The sequence below is a fragment of the Bombus vosnesenskii genome, unplaced genomic scaffold (genome assembly GCF_011952255.1).
Source record: "Bombus vosnesenskii isolate JDL3184/JDL3185 unplaced genomic scaffold, Bvos_JDL3184-5_v1.1 scf7180000013379, whole genome shotgun sequence".
NCBI classification, from domain to species: domain Eukaryota; kingdom Metazoa; phylum Arthropoda; class Insecta; order Hymenoptera; family Apidae; genus Bombus; species Bombus vosnesenskii.
Window position 1 is genome coordinate 1,271,746 of NW_022883009.1, and position 17,425 is coordinate 1,289,170.

Consider the following 17,425-nt stretch of genomic DNA (forward strand, 5'->3'; position numbering starts at 1 on the left):
TCTGTACACCCTCTGGGGAACAGAGCACATGATAGTGCGCATCACGTATATCATTAAAGTACAAGATCACAGACACCGTGGAAAATAATTCGCGTCTGATTCACTATTACTATACAGCGTGTAAAAAAAGGGCCACGAAATATAGGGTCATACGATGTTTCGCTAAAGTAAGTAAAACGTATCCTGTCAATTTTGCTACTAAAAGTAATATTTTCATATTAATGTTATAGTAACAGTTATAGTAACATAATGAAATGATAAACATGATAAAAAAAACATGACAAAGTACTTAAGTTTAATGAGAGAACAAAGTGTTATCGATGAAAAATACGCGAAAAGGAAATAGAACAGAAAATGAAATGAAATAGAAATATTAACTTGCTAGCATATTTAATATGAGTCAAGTCTACTTGAAACGGTGTTTTGATGCTGAGAGGCTAAAGAATAATAACTGCAAAGAAAGAAAGGAAAGCGCATGTTTTAATAGCTTTAACAAAATGATTTATAGCAACGAGTCTCAATCAGTGCTACCCCTACTACTATCATCCAAATGTTTATTTTCAATGTCAAGGTGAAAATTTTATCAGCTAAAAGTTTATTTTCGGCTAAATCTTCGATTTTTGAGATTACTAATTTTGTATCATCTTTTACATATCTTGTGTACATGTGCGCACACATGGTTAGATACATGGAAAGAGTATCCTCAGCATTGGTCTAACGGCGACAGCCTGTAATTTACATGTTCAACAAATCCAATGGACAGTAAATCGCGCGCTGATACTTATTGCCGCATTTCTACGTCTCGTGATTGCCAGGTTTCGCAAGTTTTGCCACGTTTTCGCTTACAAAATATATTCTATTCGTACACGACTATTTACAGTGCGTTAAGCCTCGCTTCAAGTCATCATGGAATCGTTTTGCTTTCCTTTAGAACATTGTCTCTACTATACTACGCGATTTTAGGTTGCTCGATCTGAGTTCTTCACCCGCGTAACGTGTTACATATGCATTCACAATGTCACGTACGGTATATAAGAGAAAACATAAAGAGCTACTACAATTACACGAATCAAATAAAAGCTAATGATAAAAACTAGGTATCAAAACTAATTATACAAAATAAATATCAATGTTGAAACTATTAAATTCTTAATTCCATTGAAGCAAAAATAACTATTGTTCCACTAAATCTTCCATTTTAAATAAATTAACCACTATATCCTTTCATACTTATTAGAAATTAGCTTTCAGAGATCATTTTAGATGATATACATAGATTTACAAACCTAAAACTGTTAATTTATAAGGGTGGAAATTTCCACTTAGCTTGGTTGAAATCTAAAGTTTCCTACAAATATTTGCTTTTTCATAGAAGACCGCCAAGGGTTGCTCACTTGACGACTTGAGTTGAGTTGGTACTCAAAGGGAGGGGGTGGTGGCGGTCTAGTGGGAGATTCGCGACTGTGCCACCGGCTCAGTATCGTTCGACCATTGGTCAGGTGTGTTTCGTAGATCGTACAGCAATCTAAGTATTCGTCTAGTGAACACGTTGGTAAAGTATCAAATTTCACAAGTTGCTGTGGTAGAAATTAACGAAACTTACGTCCAGTCAAGAATACGATAACGGAAACGCGTAATCGTAGAGTGACAACAGAGTTGCCGAACACTATTTTCCAACCGGTGTCTACGTGATGTTTACGATTTCCCGGCACTGTAATTATTCGATCTAAAGGTGACCAGTGAAACATCGTAGCCGCATGATCGTGTCGACGATATTCTCGAGCGTGACGGGTTTCCATCGGCGACAGTCGAACGACGCCGGGCGAAATGCCGAGCTGACGGTGAGTGAAGTGCACACTTTTTCAAATTCCACGCCGAAGTTGATTGCAACCGTATCGAATCGCGCGGCCCATGATCAACTTCACTTCGTTAACTCATTGACAAATAGTCCTTGCTTTCCTATGCAACGTGACTAATTACGTTATTTTTGTATTTTCGTTTTCTTCAGCCTCAAAAGATATCAATTATTATAAACGTGACATTGTATGTAAGATTTGACATATGTAGAGAAAATCGGTATAAAGTAGTTGTTCAAAGTGTGGCGCATATACGAATTTCTAGTCATAAAGTAGGACTGTTATTTGATCGATATTATATGTTTTCAATGGTTACGAAATGTGGAGCATTCTAGAATTATAATATTTATAATATTATTTTATAATGTTATTATATTATAACATTACTAAAAGTGTTAATCTAAGAATATTATACATGGCACAGATGTAGGATATACAGTTAGCAATGCGCGATAACAGAAATATGTCGTTCGTGATGCATAAGATATTAGGGATTTTATCGGAAAAACGGAAATGTTATTTTATTTTAGTAGTTAAATTAGAATGTCTTAATGAAATACGGATAACTTTTCGAAGAGTAAACAGTGCGTGTCACGTGTCCATTTTAGTTATTAAGCACACGAGTAAAGTTGAAGTTCAAGGAGTAAATGGAACGCGATCGAAACCGGTTAACGAGCTATCGAGACGCGTTCGAGACATGGGAACAAGCGATTCCGTCAGATGCGATACACCTATTATTTTTACTCACGTTTTAATATGTTAATAATCAGTAATAAGTAAACTTTAAGTTACGAGTTGACTTACTTAGAAGCGAATGAAAATATTTAAAAAATGTAAGTAAAAAAATTAAGGTCTTTCTTTCTAAAATCTCCTTCGTAATTTTAATTTGAAATTTAGTTGTAAAGTTGATGATTTAATTTAGTTGTACATTACTGGATATGAACAGGCATCTATACGAATATAAACTACACTCGCATAATAAAAGCGTAGTAGGTACATATTACGCAAAATATCTGCAGTTTATAAAACAAACTGATCTTGGTTGGATTTATGCGTAATTATTCGGTACACACAAGGCTCGTACATTAATGATACGCATTTCGAACCGTCGCGTGCTCATTGTCGTCGGCGATGACAATAGAGAACAAAGTAAACGGACTCGTTCACCAGGACCGTTATTCATTGTTATGCGCCGTGACGTGGACCACAACTGCGTTTAGCTTCGTTAAGAACAATTAAAAGTAACCGACGAACCGGGTATTGCTTAATTGCCGCCCGCAAATGTTCCCTTCAAGATCGTTCCAAATCATGCAGAATAAACTTTAATAGCATTTAACAGATTATATAAAAGTGTACATTACTTTGTTCAAAATTTTGGTTTTGTATTTTAACGTTTCAAATTGTGCGTGTATACGTGTGTGTGAGAGCTGGGGAAGTAGGTGCGTCCTCTTCTTAAAGATATTTAATTATCAATTACATATTAATACCACATTTCTTGCTTTTGTAATTATATTCTTATTAATCCGAGTTCCTTATTTGTGACATATTCAGTTTTCATAATTAGATCTACGCATTTCCATCATAATCATTATGATGCCACATGAATAGCTACAGTGTTAGATCCATACTAAAATATACATATATGTATTACTATACTGTAATCAAACTTTATAGAACACTTCCGTTCCATAGAATGTTAGAATGTTGTGTCGCGAAAGAGAAGCTAAAATAGGGTTGTGTTACTATCGCATAGTATTGATTATAGCAATAATTTGTTGGCATTAGTAAATGGATGGATTAGAAATAACGATTTCATTAGGATGGATAAACCGTTTTATTACGTAAAGCCATTTCCATGCTCTCTGAATTTATTATGAATTGAATGCGATAATTAACACACTCGTTAGTGTCCCTTTCTCTTCTTTGTAAATCGTGGCAACGTTGTATACGAGTAAGTATTCGGTCTTTATCTATCTTTTCAGTTTTTCTGTTTTCGTGAAAGTAACCAGTTCATGGAAGATACAATGCCGTGCAAACTGACCGTTAGCCGGATTTTCGAAAAATTTATAGAATTCTCACGAGGTAGCCGGGAGCTCTTTCTTTATTCTTGTAAGTTACTTACTTCTTTACCGTTTCTTTTTTGCAACGATTCAGGCGTTTCAGTAACGAGGACGTGTTATGCAAATTGGTGGACATTGTGAATGACACGAGAAAACACGATCATTCAAACATTTCTGTTGACAAGAATTACAAGAAAAAACGAAAAAAGAAAAACGATCTTTGTTAATTTGTTATGCTCCACTAAAATGAAAGCAAATAGAGTTTCAAATTTTGTTAAACATGTTTGAATTTTTTCATATACAATTAACTACATATGCGTAAAATAGCAAACGTAGATAGGATTTCCTTAATTGAACACTTTATATATCTAACTACAAATTATACACGAAACAAGGATCAATCCTTAAGCGCAGAAATCCATGCCTTCCTTAATCATCTAACAACACGATCAAATGTCTTTAACTATCGCAGTGTATACGATATCCTAGCCATAGCGATTCAGCGGACTCGTTAATACCTAGTCAAAGAAATCGGTGATGGTAACGATTAACGAGTCACGTTTCCTCAACGGAGTATGCTTTCATCTCTAAATGGCGTTCTCGATAAATCAGCACCTCAAAACCGTCCGTTCTTCACCAACATTATCAACAATGGATCCGCTATCTCTCGTGGACTCGTGGTGCGCACATTACTCGTGAAATCCTTCGGCGTATCTGTTAGTCAATATTCTCGATAGAATAAAAAACGATCGAAAGGAAAAAGAAACATCGAAGAAAAAAATTCATCGTGAAATTATGATTAGATGGGCGAACAGAATCACGTTTCTAAGGCAAAGCGTTTCTACCCGTATTACGATATTATCGAGCTCGTGATTGGTCTGTGGATAGTTGCATCCTGAAGTATGTACATCGTATCGTTTTAAACACGTATGTATTTACATATGTACTACTATTCAAAAATTTTATGAGTTCTTTACCCTCTAAGGTTTATCAGGTTTTAACTTGGTTTTCTCTAAGTGTCCCAATACTTCTCAACAGGAATGCACGTGTAGGAAATTCAACATTTTTCTTTTTCTACCCACGTTCTTCGGATGATTGCCTTTTATCGTTTAATAAATAATTTTCCGCACGTTTTACATAACAGTGTGGTTGTAAATACATCGTAACCCGGATACCCAATATCGAAAATTCTTGAGAGTCGTGACTCGCGATTAACCGGTCACAATTCTTAATCTTTTAGCCGCGTTAACTTCTTTAGCTACGACATAAGCTGCTATAATGCATGTACACGTTCTTGGGGAGGGAAACACTCGTGCAAAGAAGTTTTCAAGCCTCGATTACGCGTTCGACGGGCAATCGCATGGTGAAGCAACAAAAAGGTGAAGTTTACTCGTAACATTGTTTGCTCGTGCTGTGTATGCGGCAAAGTAACGTAAAGTTATTTAAGGGAACGACGAGCGAGTTGGAAAGGATTATAACAATAAAAGTCTGTTAGATCTTTAGAGTTTTTTCATGGTATATGAATATTCTCTCTTCTTTTCTTTCTTTTTTTTTTTTTTTTTTAAGAAGGAGAATAGAACAAAATATGAACTACAACTATGCGATAAATATTTAAAATTCCCTCAAGAAAGGATTAGTTGGATTAGTAATGGCCATAAAATCGCAACGATACGTTGAATGTTGTTAATCCAAATTGAATAGCCTTAAAGAAGTTGATTTATGATCTATCGGAGTTAATATTTGTACAAGTATGCGGATTTCGATGTATCGTGATAATTAATTATAGGATTACACTTATCTTCGACTACACTTGAGCAGTAAATGATTAAACAAAAAGAATAGTTTATATTTAGCGAATAATAATCAAGTAGTCGCTTAAAATGGTATTTCTAATTTCGGATTATTGGAAATTATGATTATATTCTATATTATTGCCGTATATTATTATTAGGTGTTAGGGATTAAAAAAGTAATAAGTAGTAAGAGACAAGGAGGTTAACGATAAATTTACTATGGTCTAAATTTTAGTCTTCGAAGATTTTGCTAAAAAGTGAGGCTATTCATTTGCGAGATATTTTTACTAATGTTTAAAAACAGGCTAACTTCACTTCCTATCTTACGTTATTTTTTAATGTTCCGGTCTCATTACATTTAATATACACATATACTAGAGAATGAGGAAATTATCGATTACGTTACCATCGCCATCGTTAATAAGATTCGATTCAAATAATAATGCTTTTAAACTCTTCCTAACTTTTATTGTAAAATAATTACTTTTCTTTGCCAATGTTTAGTCCTTAAAAAGGATACCCTTCTATAACGACTGGAATATCAATCATTTCGATTCATAAAGAAACCTACAGAACAATCTTTAATTGGAATTTTAAACAAGAAATACACAATTCAATGTAAAGATCTTCATACTATCGTCATATACTTTTTCCGACTATCTTATCATCCCTATCTTTTTGGATTGTGAATGTTACATGAATGAACCATACCATCCATGGTCGTGCGTCAATGTGTATAGTGTCACGCAAAGGTTTAAAAGACCAAAGAGTTTCTTAATTCAATCATTGAGGAAGCATCATCGAGAGAGTTTACCGTCCACCAGAGTCCACTTAAGCATGATGCCTATAAACATAAGGGAGGTAGCCTAGTTATCGAGCTAAAAGCATCCTCTAAGTGACTACTTATTTAGCTCGTGGTAGTTTTTCCCTACTCGCAGGTTAGCCCCGTACTCCTTCACCCTCTTATGGTGGGCATAAGAAGTGGAGGCCACGTCCCGTTGGCAGATACACACGAGCAAGGCCAACTCGCCTACGTTCACGGTTATGCCTTATTTATGAGCGCACCGATGCCTCTGTCCGCTTCCGAGTGCAGACAAAGGCAAGAAATATGCCTCACGTGGAAAGTGGAATTCCAATCGCCTTTCGTGGCGGACACGCGTCGCTATCGAGGAATTGTACAATTGCAAGTGTTTTCGTAATACAATATATGCCTATAATTTCATAACAAAGTGTTTATAGTCAAAGCTCTTATTACAACTTTTTCTTCTTAAGTAAAACGTTGAATCGAAACGTGTTAATATTTTGATAAAGAAAATACGTTATAACGAAGAGTTCATCAATTAAATTATATACAAATTAGTATCAAACTTTGTACTTTGAAAGGATCCTGAAATATTAAAAATACATCTAAAGAATACTACTATGTATTAATTACATCTACTCTACTAGAAATTGTAGAATTTCTTTAAAGAAGATTTCTTCCTATTGGTATATGCGATAGTACAAGACTTGGAAATGGTAATATGTATATATTTAATAACATTAAATTAACAATCATATCAAGATATTACAATGTAATACCTGCTCTCCCTGAATATTACAATATTAACTATTCCCTGTCTTAAAAAAAGCCTTAATGTAAAACAAAATTTTAAAGTAACAATTTTTGTTGTTGCATTTTCAGTTTATCTACTTGTAAGTATGAATATTAAAAATCTAAGGACAATCATTTTTACGTACTATCGTGAATATCCTTTCGCAACGAAAGTTTCCAAATTACAGCTGTAACAGGAAATTACAACAATAAATTATGTGCAAGAACAAGAACAATGTTACAACATTGCATGATCCGAGACCAAGGTACCATGAAGCGAAAGGAACTTTCTTGGCTCGTTTGGAAATAAAATAAAATAAAGTAGCAAAAAATAAATTAAAATAAAAGAAAAGAAAGAAGAAGATAAAGAATGAAAGAGAAGAATAAGCACCTTCGTTAAAGAGAAATAATTTACGACGTTGAAGTCTGCTCCGTTTTCTTCTTACAAGCCCGCAAATTAACCTAAAGTTGCATTTACAAACACACCGTAGTGGCCAAATAGTAACTGCACCGGGTTTTGCATTGATAGCCGTTGTAAAAATCATTGTTAAACAACAGACGAAATTGTTGAGTCGTTATTGTATACTTAACAGGGTAGCATGTTAACAATAGGTTTTTTGCAAAAGTGTAAAGAGTGAACGCTCCTCGCTTCCTAGTCGCCTGGTAACATTAATTTATTGGCTCGCTTTTAAAGCATAGCGCGCGCCCTCGCAACTTACAGCGATGCAAAAATCTTTTTGCAATGAGTACACAATGGCGGCGAAAGTATCGAGTTCAGGGACACGTCACCGGTGTTCTCTTCTCCCTCTTTTCTTTTTTACCTTGAAGATCGTTATGCTTCTTGAAAGGCTTTACATTCCGGACCGCGGATTGAAAGCTAATGAATATAAACAAACGATTGCAAAATAGCATTACGATTCGAAGCACGATCCTTTTTTCTGGATTTAAACAGGAAATTAAATTTTTTTTTAACCTTTCTTTTCCTGTAATTTATTCTTTTATATTATATTCTTTTATCAATTTTATTCGACAAAATAGATCCTTTTACATTTTTCTTTTTTTGCTTATTTAATTGTGTTGAAAATCACAGCTTAAACAAGAAAGTAATATTTTCTCTCCTAAGTTCTCTAATTTCACTATTTTGCACTCTTATCTTACATTCAAAAAATGGGCTTTCTACTTGAATACTCTTTCTTGAAATTTATTTTGGGATTTTCATAATATTCTTTTTTCTTTTGCATTATATATATATATATGGAAGTAACTATCAATCTTTAATCTTTCAGAATCAACAGAGTTCTTTTTAATCAACAGAATGCATATCACGTAATGTACTAAGTTCACCTTGTTTCGTCATATAATCTACTACAGTTTCTTGGATTTTTTATTGCGTGTGCTTTTAAATTGAGTGGAACTTCAAGAATAAAACTCAAATTGCGAAGCAAACGTAGAAATAAAAAATCTTTGCATCTTCTATCTCCAGATATGCGTAAATAGCAAGTAATACCTTAAAATAAGAAAAATATTGTACGATAGCAATGAATAAGTAATGAATTCATTCAATTCGCATTGAACTGAATGACTCGATTCCCCGAATCAATGACCAGCTCCCGCACACGTGGCGGTCCTCCGTGTGGAACGACGCGTAACTCGCGGCGCCTACACGTAGGACGCACCGTTGCACGTGCGCCACCGCCCCGTGTACCTACACGTGTGTCGCCGCGGGGTCACGTGGACCGCGAAGCGACGCAAAGCGACTCGTGACTAGACACACGCGGTCCGCGTACTTCTCGAGTTGATGTTCGCCTGGTGCACAAGCGATCAAGACGTTTGCGCAAATCGCGTGCCGCGATGCGACGCGATGCTTGTTACGCGTACGTAAGTACTTACGTGCTAGGAGCGCTCGTGTTCCTCCGTCGCCACCTGTCCTCTACGTTCGTCATTGACGACCTATACCGTATACATGCCGTGACGCGCCATTGAAGCTACACTGAATCTAGCTGCTTGCGAAACGAATTTCGATGGATGTGTCGTTGAGCGATATCTTTCGGATGGGGTGGATTTATGCAACAAAACGTAATTACCGACCGATGAAAGGAATACGCCGTATCATCCGTATTTTAACCTCTTGTGTCGTCATTAAATTCGCGAAATAGTTTAATACTAATGGGAGAATAATTTAAAAGATTGTCCAATTCCAATAGGCATCAATACGTAACATTCTTTATTTATTCTGTAACATAAGCAAATCGATGGTTCTATTTTGTGTGGTAATTCATAATAGTGTTGTAAACCTAACCTATATTTATTCATAGTAAGCTTAGAGTTTATAAAATTCTTTAGATAAATATGAATCTTATGCATCGTTTCCTTTTGTTTCGTTTCGTAAAGAAAAAAAAAGATGCACTTGTACCTCTTTTTCACTAAGCTCCAGAACCAACATGCAGGAAAGGCTGATATCGTAAAATATACCTCGGTGCATAAAAATCAGAAATCATTGACTCGTCGAAGATGACGCAAAGAACTGTAAAGGGATATTTATCTGTTCATCGAAGCTTAAAGTTTCTGGATGACTAGCGATTTCGATGACCTGGTAGCTGCACCTTAAATTTCCGGTGAAACGAGAAACATTCCGTGATTAACCGGTTGAACGACTCAAAAATTAAAAATGAATGTTCATCATTTTCAATTTTCTGTATTTAAGCTTCTTTTCACGAAGGAATTTCACGATCAGTTTTATTTTATTTTATTTTATTTGAAACATGAAACGAATATTTTCTTTAGAAAGAGTTGTAGGACGTATCGATAAATAACTCTATGGAAAACGAGATTCGTTGAAATTTGCGAGAGATCGTGCAATCTTTTATTACAGAAAGCGATGGTCGTTTGCCAGCGGAAGCTTCTTCGCCGGTATATTCAGTGCTTGAAAATTTATTATTCCGTCCCCGATTTTAAACATTCGGTATAAGTTATACGAGCTCAATGGACCGCGCAATCCGTTACGTTTGAATTCTTGTACACCTGAAGTTCTTGACACGATAAAAATTTCATAAACGAAGAACGTAGATGACGAATAAAAGAAAATATGCCGTGTTATCGAAGTCCAGACCCACGTTCCATTAATTTATTATTACGTCTATGAAATTCTGATTTCGTTCGAAATAGTAAAGAACTGTAACATGCAATTTACGACCGATGAAACTAATGGTTCTGACATGTTAAAATTTCGAAATTTTATGTGGGAAAATCTCGACTGTTATTCGACAGTGTTTTACATATTTTTAGTTTATTTGTAATAGGTACATACCTTTTTAATATCGATATTGATTTTTGATTTTTGATTTTTGACGAAAGAACACATGCTCACATTCCACGATACCGCAGCTATGGGCTACGAAATCAGCTTCTTTTCATATTATCTGTATATTACAATAATTATTACGTATCTTCGGTTACTAGTTACATATATCGAAGTTTGTTGTGCTATTACGTTTAAAGTAAAGAAAAAGATTCAGATAGTGTGTATAATTACATTGAAAGAAAATGTTTCAACTACCGAGAATAAAGCAACGAAAACAAAGATTATTGACACATATGTTATAATAAACGCCATGTGTGATGTTACTGTCGATGGAAAATTAATAATGATCGATAGCGAAGATTTAAATAGAAACGTTAAACGAACAAGCCTACAAGAATAAAAAATAAAAGATAATCGATAGATTTGCTTACCAACTTTGAAATAAGACCTTACGTTTTGATAATAGAATCTTTATACATATATGTGTATGTAAGTATCTTTGACACAATATACATTTATAAATTTACGCGTTAGAATTTAAATATAGAAGAAGAAATGTGTCAACGTTATATAGAAGTATTTATACAAGTCTTAGATTCCATTAAAAATTAATGTCCGATTAAAACCACGCGCGAATATTATTTCTCGTGAGTAATGTTCATACCGCTCACTGACACAGTGGTGGTTGACACATATGTTTTTTCAAAGTCATCAGCCTCGATCCATACGTCATCGGCTATCCAACAATTATACACCGTGAACAATTTGAATAATTTTTCTGCCAACGTGAGTTTGGTAGGTTGCTTTGTCGACGATGATCTTTACGAATATATTCTTGACATAATTGCATCGCTAATAGTGGATGGCATATATGGAGAATGCCCTTCGCTTTCTAATATGGACACGGGTTTTACTTTTCTTTTCGTCAGCACGCGAGTACGTTCGCTCGTCCTGCTAATTCGTGCATGTAATTACAATTACCATTTAAACGGTACCTACACATCTTTTTAGCTTGCTAAATTAACGAGCTTAAAAGGTGCGCAAGTAATCGGTCTTTTTATCTTGTTTCGAGATACTGTACAACGATACGAACTATACACGATTCTGACTCTTCGTTATTCTCTCTTTCTCCGTGTATTAACCCTTAACACTCTAGAGGCGACCTCAGTCACCACGATGTTCCGTGCTGCAACTCCAACTGTTAGATTTCGACATCTCCAATTGATGAGAGTGCAATATTGGTTTGTAGATTAGGAAGTGTAAAGTGTTGGACTTTAAAATGGAGATAAAATATTTAATCTCATATCCCTCCGAAACTATGGTTCTGACAACGTCTCCAACGTTAGTTCGGATTCGACGATCATGGCAAAAGTATTATAATTTAGAAACCCTAAAAAGTGGTTTTTGGAAGTGACATTAGCTCAAATGAAAATGAACTTGATTTTGAATTGTTGAAAAATGAGATCAATTATATTCAAGAATGCATCTTGGTGAATGCTTTATAAATTATCGCACAAAAAAAATACAGAAATTAATATTACAAAATCATATTTTCAAAGATGTAAATATAGATAAATTATTAGAATATAATGTTTTTGTAAGTTAATCTGTATATAAAATCAGTTTACGCTAGCTGTAAGACACGCGTCACGTATACGCTAAATCATCCGGAGTTTCTGCTACGCCCGACCGAAAAAGTCGTCGAGAGCGAAGGGTTAAAAATTAACGCAAATGTGCTCAAAGAAACGAAAATGATACTGCAAAGGAGGTTAATTTCAAAACATCTTTGCGGTCGCGACTTTCTTCTACTCTACGTCTCCGTATGACGGTAATAATAGCATAATCGCATAGAAATTTTCGCAATTTCACATCATCCAGTCCATGTTCCCAGAGTACACAGAAGCGGCACTCGGGGTGACAAACCACTATGCCCGCCATTAATTTGATGTGACTGGCATTGGTATATCTGCGGCGCATGGTGCGCGCGCGAGCGACGTGCTGGTCAACTCAAAGAGAGCAGGAAGGGTACATCGAAAGAACGTCAACTGCACGTCGACGTCTGGCGCAGACGTAATGCCACGCGTGTATCCGGAGAACAGAATGCACGTGGCATGTGCGCAAAGTACCACGATTTTCGCGACATGCGCTATATGCCACGAGCAAAAGAAATACATACATAAGCCTTTCCCTCTCTCTTTCTCTACGTGTGTAGATTTGTTCACCGCTTGAACGCGAAGCGCAATCCGCGGTGACCTGTTGAAAACCGCGGGAAACGCTTATCGTTTGTTACGCATCGTGCGTGGAATGTGGCAATGGAATGGTAGAACAGCGAATGATACGTATACTATACTTATAATGTTGTATCATTATATCATTATATGTATTAGGTTGCTACACAAATTTCATCCGCAAGAGCACGTGTGCAAGTGTACATTTTCTACAAAATCAATTTTTAAAAACAATTTGTACATAATATACGTGTACAATATAACTATACTATAAATATTACAAATTTAAATTATCCATAATATAATAAACGCTATATTTCAGGAAAGATTACACTGTTACTAATGTTATCGGTTTCTTCCTATAATTTCTTTTCTATGATTTGAAACGCGAACGCTTCTTTCCAAACTTATCTAATAAAGAGGAAGGAATTTACGTTTGGTCAAATGATAATATAATGGGATGGGGTTCGATCGAAAGTTAATTATATTAAAAAGTCAAGCTGTAAAGCGAAGTAATTTTAAATTCTTTATAAAAGTGAGCCTGCCTGGTAGTAATATCTCTTTTGCTACCTTCTTCCCTTCACATGCCGATATTTATTAATAATTGCCGGTATAGTATAATTATCCTGTTTTTACGACGACGTTGAAAGGAAGAACGGTCGATAGACGGAAGTGACCGGAACTTTCAACGTTTCTTCAAACGACCAATTAAACATGATACAAAAATAAAATACAATTAATCGACATTTTTACTAGCGGCATCGTTATAATAAGCGTGTGAAATTCAATGTTGCTTTATTTTTAGCAAATAGCCAGAGTTTATGATTCGATTCATATCAATGCATTAAATATATCGACATCCTTACAAAAAGTAATATCTTTTTAGAACGGAAATTTTACCAGAATTTAAAAATTTCAAACACTTTTTGGAAATGAAAACACGATATTTTTGAAAAAATATGCACAGTAATTGTACATATTAAAGAAAGTAAAACATCTACTCATAAAGCAATAAATCTTCTGTCGAATCAAAATATACAAAACTAAAATATTGAATTACTCTGAAAATGACCTTAGATCATATCGAATTACCCTGAAAACCATCTTGAAGAATCCGTATATTCAATGACAATGAATTTTTTTAAGATCGTGTACAATTTTTTTACCTTCGTCCCATAATTCCACTTATAGAAAACATCCATTCGTATAACAGCATTTTTTTTATCGAATATCAGATAATCCTCGTAACAGCCAGTAGCAAAACTTAAAACCAGCGCACAACCTTAAAAATTTGTCAAATTTAACAAATTACTTAATTAATATCTCCCACAGCCGACATTTGAAAGCAAAATGATGTGCAAGAAGTACATATCAATAATGGAGGAATACTACTCTCTATAGTCTGTATTATCTACTTTGCGCTATTCCACTCTTCAACTATGTATAACATATATACTTATTTTGTATCACAATATGGCGCCGTAATAAATTCCGCTGCGTCGAACTCACCGTCTTTCGAACAGGAAAAACCTTGATAATGAGCCTTAACATAATAGGTAAAGCATTTGAATCTGTAAAGAGGCCAAAATATCCAAAAAAAAGAAGGAATTGCAATTGAGCTCTATCGTCTGTGTTCGAGGTCAGTGCACAGTGCACAGCCATACTACACATAACTATATACTGTATTGTACTACGGAAGAAGTCGTGGAAAATTAGATTTACTGTTAGACATTAACCTAGCCTAACAGCCGATTAGAGCGTAGAATTTAATGGAATAATGATGAGATGAATAAAAGCGTTGAATTTTTTTCACGTTGTATTGGATTAAAATAATGTTATTTAATTATCAGAAAAAAAGATGTGAATATTATGTTAATACCTTCGTAAGTATTTGTGCTCGCCTCGCATAAATGCATTGCATAAAATTACTTATGATTATTCTTGCAGCCTGCATTTTTACTTCTCATCAAATAACACACATATTACATATATCGTTCAATGACATACAGCAATTATCAGTTGACTGGACTGCGGCCAGGTAAATATACGATAGAAATGTTCCCCTCCGTGGTCCAAATAGACGGTCATTTTTTTTTATTTGCCTCCAGCTGGTTTATCTATGTAGCTTAAATCAAGAAGCTGATATGCTTCGCACCAATTACGAAGTTATGTTTTGTAAAAATCGCAAAACTTCTAAAAAGCTTCCACCGTTAAAAAATTTCCTAAATTTGAAGAAGATATTAAAGTATCGTTATTATATATACCTACATAATATACATGATTTATCATTTCGACCCTATGTTAAACTTTTTCTTGAAACATTGAAGATCTTTATATTTGTTTAAACGAGATTGGAGAGTATAAATTCGGGAACCATATTCAAGGTAACGTTGTATGCAAGAAGCAACTTTTCTTAGTACCTGTATCCAAAAAATGTTTAAATGACATAAAGCGGCAAGAACATTACATTGGAGGAAATGGACTATTGCATGCTTCTAAGTTCTTATAGAATTTTATTCCGTAAATTTCCGTAAAGGATATTCCAAACTACTCCGTATAAAACCATGCCTTCGCAATAAATATACCATGCAGTCTACATGTACGAGACGACAGCACAAATAAAACGAAATATGTAAAGGGTGAAACAGTAGCAGCGTGCCATAAAAGGTTGTCACGAATGTAAAACAAACGGGACGGTAAGAAGTATCGCGAAAAGGACACAAATTTCTGTTGAGAGTTGGTCACAGAAACCCACGGGGTCACGTATAAATCAAAGTCGGAGCCATTAAATTCTAGAGTTACGATAACACATGAACTTTTTCCACGCCTAGCTGCGCAACCTATCTCCATTGTTACGAACAAGCAAGACAATGGGCAGATATTACGAAGCACAAGCGGGAAGCACAGAAGTGGCGGAAGAAAAAGAGGAGGCAACTAGAGAACTCGAGTTCCTCGACGTCTCACCGCGATGGCCCGCGGCTGCACATTAGATCGAACGTGCACGATAGCCTAGCTACGATTGTCGCGTCGTATCAACCTTCTATAAAAATGATAAATCGCTATGAAGAGAAAATATGAAATGTTTAAAGCTTTGAAGACGTGGGATCTCCTATGGATGTGTGTTTATTAATTTAAAAAGTAAGGTATATTAAAGAAACACAACATAAGCTGACCATTTAATTTTTGTTTTGTACTTTTGCTTATCGAGTCACTAAGAACCGAAGGGATATGAATGCGAAGAATAAATGAAAAGAACAACAAGACTAAACGCAGAATAGTAGTACAGGTTATACAATATAGATTTAACGTTTATGGTTGATTAAAAGTGGCAAACTATGTTTAAGGATTTGCAAAATAGAACGTCAGGAAGGCAGATAAGAAATAATGGAATCTCTCGCTCGCGCCGAGATTAGACGTAAACATACGCGTCGAATCTGTAATAGAGTCGGCGAAGCGGCCATAGGGCTGGCTGAACACCTTTTTATGTGTTTCCCCAGTACCTATGCGGTGTGTTTTCGCGCTTCTTATAGTATTCGCGTAATACGCCATATATCAATTTTTCTCAGTGAAACATTATTAGGATTCTACAGTATTATTTTATGAATTTCCCATTCTGTTATTTAATGAAATACGCACAGTATAATCCGATGAAACAGCCAACGATTTTCTTGCTGATATTTTCAATGTTCGATCAAACCACTGCTGCCAACAAAGAAAATGCAGCTCCCTTTAGATTAATCAAGTTACCTGAATATCGAAGCAAGATACCCATTAAAATTAGATACGGTGTATAGACAAGTGGTAATGGCAGAATAGATACAGTTATTTGACAATTACTGCTGTTTGTTCGCTGCGCAACAAAATATAACGAAATGTAGGAGATGATCTGAAATTTATGGCCGATAATGTATATGATATACCGTGCTATTTCTGAGCAACCTTGCGCGTACCATCTGCTGGATATATGTAGGATATATGTAGATAGGAATTTTACGATTTCCGTGGTATAATAATGCTTTATAATAACAAGACGAAGGTATAAATATCTTACAGGGGCGGAAAATCTGGCTAATTTTTGCTTATATAATTCTTTTGAACATGTACTTCTTACAACAGATAAAAGAGTTAACACATAATAAATAGCAGCATCGTATGGAAAATTGAATCAAAAAGCACGAAATATCACAAAATTTTAGCATTTTAATTTTAATTTCAAATACACAAATAGCAAATGTATATTCTTCTTACGAAGACAGCAGAAAAGTTTAATAAATTCTTTTAGGAATTTTTACGCGATACTCAATTCTATTACCGAAAAACTTGAAATGTGCGCGATAACGAAACAGCAAATTAAGATAACTTTTATAGAGATGTAAGGAAGGACATGTGAAGAGAATTTTTTGTGTAGACGCTACTTCTGATGAATAGGAGTAAGAAAATTGCTTTTATATTTAGAACCATCGTTTCAAATTCTGACAAATTAAATTTTTCAACTCACATGTCTTTTGTTTTATATGGCGAATACAATTCAGTGAATAGAAAGTGACCTTAATTGTAAGATCCTAACAATCTTTCCTTTTTTTACTAAATTGA

General features: G+C 35.0%; 1 protein-coding gene across 2 annotated transcripts in view; it reads left to right on the forward strand.

Annotated features, from left to right (window-relative positions):
* Positions 1-17,425, forward strand: part of LOC117237499 (uncharacterized protein DDB_G0284459-like) — a 47,008-nt gene that overhangs the window by 8,583 nt on the left and 21,000 nt on the right. The window contains exon 1 of one of the 2 annotated variants that reach the window (XM_033501521.1): positions 1,634-1,841. The exons of the other annotated variant lie outside the window; for it this stretch is intronic. Coding sequence (XP_033357412.1) covers positions 1,758-1,841 — 84 coding nt within the window. The 5' untranslated portion in view covers positions 1,634-1,757. Of the gene's footprint in view, positions 1-1,633; positions 1,842-17,425 lie in introns of those variants that run through there. 2 annotated transcript variants of the gene reach the window in all.